This window comes from Dama dama, chromosome 1 (genome assembly GCF_033118175.1).
Source record: "Dama dama isolate Ldn47 chromosome 1, ASM3311817v1, whole genome shotgun sequence".
Taxonomy (NCBI): domain Eukaryota; kingdom Metazoa; phylum Chordata; class Mammalia; order Artiodactyla; family Cervidae; genus Dama; species Dama dama.
Genome location: NC_083681.1, coordinates 54,382,479 through 54,389,160, shown reverse-complemented (window position 1 = coordinate 54,389,160; position 6,682 = coordinate 54,382,479). Strand labels below are relative to the sequence as shown.

General features: G+C 50.1%; 1 protein-coding gene across 1 annotated transcript in view; it reads right to left on the bottom strand.

Annotated features, from left to right (window-relative positions):
- Positions 1 to 537: 537 nt before the first annotated feature.
- DGAT2 (diacylglycerol O-acyltransferase 2) overlaps positions 538 to 6,682 on the bottom strand; it is a 34,137-nt gene continuing 27,992 nt past the window's right edge. Inside the window, exons 7-8 of the mRNA XM_061150633.1 lie at positions 5,854 to 6,056; positions 538 to 3,962 (exon numbers count right to left, since the gene is read on the bottom strand). Of these exons, the coding sequence (XP_061006616.1) occupies positions 3,808 to 3,962; positions 5,854 to 6,056 (358 nt within the window). The 3' untranslated portion in view covers positions 538 to 3,807. The remainder of the gene's footprint in view (positions 3,963 to 5,853; positions 6,057 to 6,682) is intronic.

Here is a 6,682-nt window from a genome sequence, read left to right as displayed (position 1 = left end):
GCCCCAGGTTGGAGCTAGATTAAGTGTGAAACTTCAAAAAGAAGGAAGGAAGCTGGGCAGCATTTGCCTCAGACCTAGCCTCAGTGCCCCCTAGTGGCCATATCTGGGAACAACAAGCAGACCTTTGGAATTGACCTTCAGGCAGAGGGCATCACTGACTCAATGGACCTGAGTTTGAGCAAACTCCAGGAGCTGGTGAAGGACAGGGAAGCCTGGAGTGCTGCAGTCCATGAAGTTGCAAAGAGTCAGACACAACTGAGCAACTGAACAACAACTGAGACGACACCCCCACTCCCGCCGTCCACAGGCAGTGGGTCTTCTGGAAAAGGAGATTCCAGTTCTCTCTTTTAAGGTAACAACTCCCAGCCCAAGACAATGTTCATAGCATTTACCTAGAGTACTCAACACACAGCTTAGAGTGAGGCTAGCCTCTGCTCTGCACAGGTGACTGCTAGACAGACACCCTTGTTATTTACAGGGGATTGATTATAGGATCTGCCACCCCTACTCCAATCCCTCCCCCAAATGAATAACAACATTTGAGAATGCTCAAATCCCTCATAAAAAATACAGTAGTACAGCTGGCCCTACATATCTGCAGATGCAGGATCCATGGATATGGAGGGCTGACTATACATTGCCCCAGGTGAAGATGGCCCCTCCAACATTTGCAGCCTCCTTATTGTTCATGTTCTTAAGTAGAGATGATGGAGTTTCTTGATGCAGAGTAGGTATTTAATCTTCACAAAATTAATGCTGAGAACACTGGGCTGTGTTTATAGGGGTAGCCTAGCTTAGTCTGAAGTCAGATGCTGAGGGTCATAGCTAGCCTCAGGCTGGGGCTGGTACAGGAGTTGAATCAGAAAACGGGCCTTTCCCCGATCCTAAAGGAAATGTCTGTTCTCTAACCCAGGCTCAGTGTCCTGAGGCCTAAGACCTGCCTGGAGCCACAGAATCCAGTCTCTGTCGGCCCCTCCAGGGCACCTCCTCTCTGCCCTGCCCGCCTCCCCACAGAAAAACTCTGGAGAAGCCAGCTCCCTGCCCTTCCATGGGAAGCCCCTTGCAGACCTCTCTACCTTTACCACTCTGTGGTTCAGATTAGCAGCCTCTCTGGTCTGCACTTTGCTACTTTGCCCTTCCTGGCAAATTTCCAGTCACCCATTAAGTCCCAGCTCAGGCTGGGGCCCCAGCTCACCAAGGACCACCAGTGTTGGACTAGGGGCCTCTCTGTCACAGCTCTGACCACTCTGAGTATCCTCAGCTGTTTCCAGCTGTTTGTTTCTGCTCCCAAGCTCACAGCTTCTGACAAAGAGAAATGGTCCCTGAGGTAAATGGTTGGGACAGGCATTGCATGTGTGCATTCTAAGTTGCTTCAGTCATGTCAGACTCTGTGTGACCCTATGGACCATAAGCTTCCAGGCTCCTCTGTCCCTGGGATTTTCCAGGCAAGAATACTGGAGTGGGCTGCCAGTCCCTCCTCCAGGAGATCTTCCAGACCCAGGGATCGAACCCACGTCTCCTGCATTGACAGGCAGGTTCTTTATTAGTGCCATCCAGAAAGCCCCAGGACAGGCGTTAGGCAGTGGAAAATGGGAAGTTCCTTTAGCTCAAATGGGAAAGATTCCCAAGTATTTGGTACTCTTTGAACTGAATGGAATTAGAACAGAGAGACAGCATCTTGTGAGATCCAGGTGTAGCATGAAATCACTAGATGCCAGCAGGCCAGGCCTTAGTTGTGGTATACCTAAGGCCAGAAGTGAGGAGCATGGTTGAGTGATCCATATGGACCTTTCTAGCACAGCTATTCCAGGACCTTTACTGCAGGAGAGTAGCCTTTCCCACAGGAGGAAGGCAGCTGTGAAGGGGGCTCCAGTGAGCCCAGCCCCCTGGTGTTCACTGTCTGTTGTGTAATCCTCACGAGTATGAGCTGGATGTAGTGACTTCCATCTAAAGAAGAATATGGCAAAAGTGATAGGTTGTCACTGCTGAGATTAGATTATAGAAGACTATGGTTTCTGTGATGCTGAAGCTGAAACTCCAATACTTTGGCCACCTGATGCGAAGAACCCACTCAAAGGAAAAGACCCTGATGCTGGGAAAGATTGAAGGTGGGAGGAGAAGGGGGCGACAGAGGATGAGATGGTTGGATGGCATTACCGACACGATGGATATGAGTTTGAGTAAGCTCCGGGAGTTGGTGACGGACAGGGAAGCCTGGCGTGCTGCAGTTCATGGGGTCGCAAAGAGTCAGACACGACTGAGCGACTGAACTGAAATGAACTGATATTTCTGTTTGCACTCTGGTTCTTCTTGCTTACTCTCTCTGATGCAGCCAACTGCCATGCTGTGAGCTACTCTACCAAAAGGCCCATGTGGCAAGGAACTGGGAGTGGCCTTGGGTCAAAGCCAGTGAGAAGTGAATCCCACCAGCCGTCAAAAGTATGACCTTGGAAGTGGATCCTCCCCAGGTTAAGCCTTGGGATGACGACAGCCCAGCTGATACCTTGACTGCAGCCTTGTATGAGACCTTGAAGCAGATCCAGCTAGGCTGTACCTTGACTACTGACCCTTAGAAACTGTAGACAATGTTATTTGCAGCCACCAAGTTTTGGAGTAATTTATTACACAGCAATTGATAACGAATATACCACCAAGGGCCATGTGGACTGAAGGGGAGAGCAGGAGAGGGCTCAGCAGGCAGCCCGGCTGGGGCGGTGGTCTCCCCAAACATCAGCAGGAAGATGCTGATGTGGCCCCAACAATAACTCATGGAGGGCACTTGTTTTCATTTATTCATTTAGGAATATACAAAAGTCTGACATAGTATAATGATCTCATCAAAAGAAAACAGAGTACACAGAGGACTACTTTTTCTCCCTGGCCCCCTCTCTCAGGAAAAACACAAATATATGAGGTTTGGGCTCAGGGAACTTCTGTTCTGGTACCAGTCTACTGCTTAGGTCCCTCTGTAAACAGGAAAGGGGACCCCTTCCTCGCATCCACTACCGACAATGTGATTTAAACAAAGCGAGGCCACTGAGAAGTTTGTGATTTAGGCCAATGCAGGGTCTGCACTGGGTCCATGTCACCAGCCCCCTGAGGAAAACCAGTCACTCCAACCAGAACGTGATGGGGCCTGATAACCCAAGAGATGGTTCATCTGGACAGCTGTGTTCTCCAGCACAGGAACATTACCACCCTGATCCTCTCTTTGGAGACCAGTCCAGGCTCAGATTTCAGAGACTGGGGCCATAGGGGGTGGCTGAAAGGAGAATCGGGCTTGAATATTCCAGGTGCTTATCCTTGCGCTCTTCAACATGGGAACACCTGTTTCCTGAGTCTTCCCTTGGCAAGAGGGTTTAGTCCTGCAGTCAAGCATTGGGTAGCTGGGCATAGAGATGTTTGTATTAGAGGAGGCTTCTGCCCCTCATCCCTCAGGGCCAAAGGGCAAATAATCTATGGCCCGAGTCACTAATGACTGTCCTTCTTCCCCAGTTAACTAGGACTGAGTTTTCTCTGTAATTTGGGGAAGGAGAGAAGAGGGGTTGTGAAACCATAAAGACCCACATGTGGCAGCCCCCACCTGGAACAGGGCAAACTGGAAGTGAGAGAGCTTGAAATATTCCCTTTCTCCTCCTTAAAAAAGACCTAACATTGTAATGGTTTAACAAAATTATTATAATTTCTTTTAAATAACCCACAGACACCCATGACGCTTCCAAATTTACAGAACAAAAAGCACTTGAGAACTTGGTAGAAAACGATTTGCAGCTGGTTCCTCCCAGAAGCTGGCCCCTGCGGACAGGCTCAGTTCACCTCCAGGACCTCGGTCTCCGGGAGGCCAAACTTGGTCTTATGCTGGTCGAAGAGCTTCACCAGGGCTTCCATGTACATGGCGTGGTACAGGTCGATGTCCTGCTGGGTCGGGTGCTCCAGCTTGGGGATGGTAATGGGCTCACCCACTGCAGGGAGGGGGCAGAGGCCTCTGGTAAGTCAGTGCCGTTTGCCCCAACCTCCCTGGGCATTCACCACGATGCTCTCGGTGGTGACCTTGTGTTACGAGCCAGTCACGTGCCAGGAATTGTGCTGGGAGTGCACCATTTCAGGTTGTCCCTTTCACAGGTGAGAAGACTGGGGCCCAGGGTGATGGGAAGGGACCTGCCCAAGGCCACCTAGCCACTAAGCAGGTGGGATCAAGTCCAGCTGCACTCACTGCTCACACTACTCAGTTGGGAGCTCCTGTGAGACCAGTAATGGCTTTGCTTTCGCCTGCTCTTGGCATGTCACTGCCTCTCTGAGCCTTAGTTTCCTCACTGATCACAGGGGGACCCTTCCTTACAGGGCTTTGCTGAGGATTCTGTGCAATAATGTGATATGCTATGAGAAGTGTGGTAAGGGCAGGAGAAGGAGAAGGGGACAACTTTCACAAATCCGTGCATAATTTTATTTTTCTCATCCTCCTGCTTCCTCTCCATACCCAGCTCATCCTGAAGTCCTATCAATGCTATTCCTGAAATTTCTTCCAAGTTCATGCACTTTTCTTCCATCTCTGCTGTCATTCCCTCTGTCCAAGTCAATGGCTACTATAAAAGACTTTGGACTGCTCTTGTGGATTCCATTTTTGTCCCTTCCAACTCATTTTTCTAGGGCTTCCCTGGTGACTCAGCTGGTAAAGAATCTCCCTGTCAATGCAGGAGATGCAAGAGACTTGGGTTTGATCCCTGAGTCGGGAAGATGCCCTGGAGAAGGAAATAGCAACCTACTCCAGTATTCTTGCCTGGAAAATTCCATGGACAGACGAGCCTGGTCGGCTACAGTCCATGGGGTCGCAGAGTCGGACAAGACTGAGCAAACAGGCCTTTTATAACTCCTTTTCTATTCAGGAGTCCCAAGGATCACTTTAAAATGCAAATCTGAGTCTCCCCTCCCCCAAATCCTCAAGCAATTTTCAATTCTTAAGGTGAAGAGCAAACTCCTTCACCCTGGGCACCAGACCCTGTCCTTCTCCAGCCACCCTGTGCATGGAAATGTTTCTGCTGCCTCACAGACATCAGACCTGGTATGATGTATAACAAGAGTCAAGGGTGAGTCTGGGTCATGGGATTTAAAATGCAGGAAGTTAATCTCTTCGGAAAAAGTACAAAGCAAAACTTCTGGCCCTGATAACAACTCTAAGTATTTATGTGAGCTTTGGCCCCTGAAGTCCATGGCTTATGGCCTCCATGCTCTTGTGTGAGTTCTAGATTGTGAACCATTAACAGACACACACACACTCCTACAATAGATAATTCCTTGGAATCCTCTAAATTGTCTCATATAAAAGCAAAACAACATGGCTGGGGGCGAAGTGCAGCCAGTTTTTTGCTCCACTTCTCATAGACTTCTGCTCCAATCATATTGACTTCCTTCTGTCCCTCAAAAATCTATGCAGTTCTGCTGTGAAAACTTCATTTAGACTGTTGTTTCTGACTAAAAGACTCTTCGTCTTCTTTTTGTCAGGATAATTCCTATTCGGCCAAGAGTGTAAGAGCCACTCCTCCCTGAGATCCACTAGGCCCATCCAGAGCACATTCTTCTCACACCCCCTGTCGGTCTTTACTGTAAGGGGATCTTCCCTGATAGACTCATGCTCTGCAAACACAGAACTGCTGAGTCCTGCTTTCTCATCCAGACAGTTTAGCTCATGGTAATGGAACTATCTCCCATCTCCCACCCACACCCATCATTGCTCTCAGCACCCAAACAGGTCCACATCCTCATGGTTTATAGCATGGACATCAGAGCCAGGGGCCTGGATTTGAATCCTAACTCTGCCACTAAACTAGCTGTGGCACTCGAGTTTAGGAAGCTTACCGACAGTGGTGATGGGCTTGGAGTAGGGCACCAGCCCCCAGGTGTCGGAGGAGAAGAGGCCTCGACCATGGAAGATGCATGGGGCGAAGCCAATGTACTTCTGGAACTTCTTCTGCACCCATCGGCCCCAGGAGCCCTCCTCAAAGATCACCTGCTTGTACACCTCATTCTCCCCAAAGGAGTAGATGGGAACCAGGTCAGCTCTGGAAGAGAGAGGCCAGAGTCTGTCTTAGCCCAATCACTGGCTTCAGTCCCTCCTGGCAGCCCCAGAGGCCCCAGACACCAGCCAAACTGCCCTGCCTCAGCAGTGTGTACAAGAGTCACCTGGGGGACCCCAAACCACATGTCCCCTCAGGGCCAAATGAGAACAGGCCCTCTGCCCCTGTTAGTGGGTGGGGATCATGTCAGGGTTTTACAACGTGGCCCTGACCAGGCCCCTTAGCCTCACTCAGTTTTCTCAAATGGAAAATGGGGGTGGCATTCCTGCAGGATTTTGCAGGACAATCCAACGGAGCGGTAGAAGTAAATGTGTTCTGTCTAATGAAATGTGCTGAATAGGTGGCTACACAGACTGTGCCCCTGGTTTTCTAGAAAAGGTCACAGAAACTCAAGCTGCCCTGTTCCTCTCTGCCTGTCCTCAGGGTTACCGCTCCAAGAAGCCTTCCTTGATATTTCCAGCCACACACCACTCTCCTTCCTGGCCTTTTGCTCTCCTAGCTGTGTGACAGGCTTTGGCATGGGGCACAGTCCTGCCTCTGGGCCTGGCGGGCCTCTCACCCCACCTGCCCGGGCCCAGGAGACTCAGGCTGCATTTTTGTCCACCCAGCCG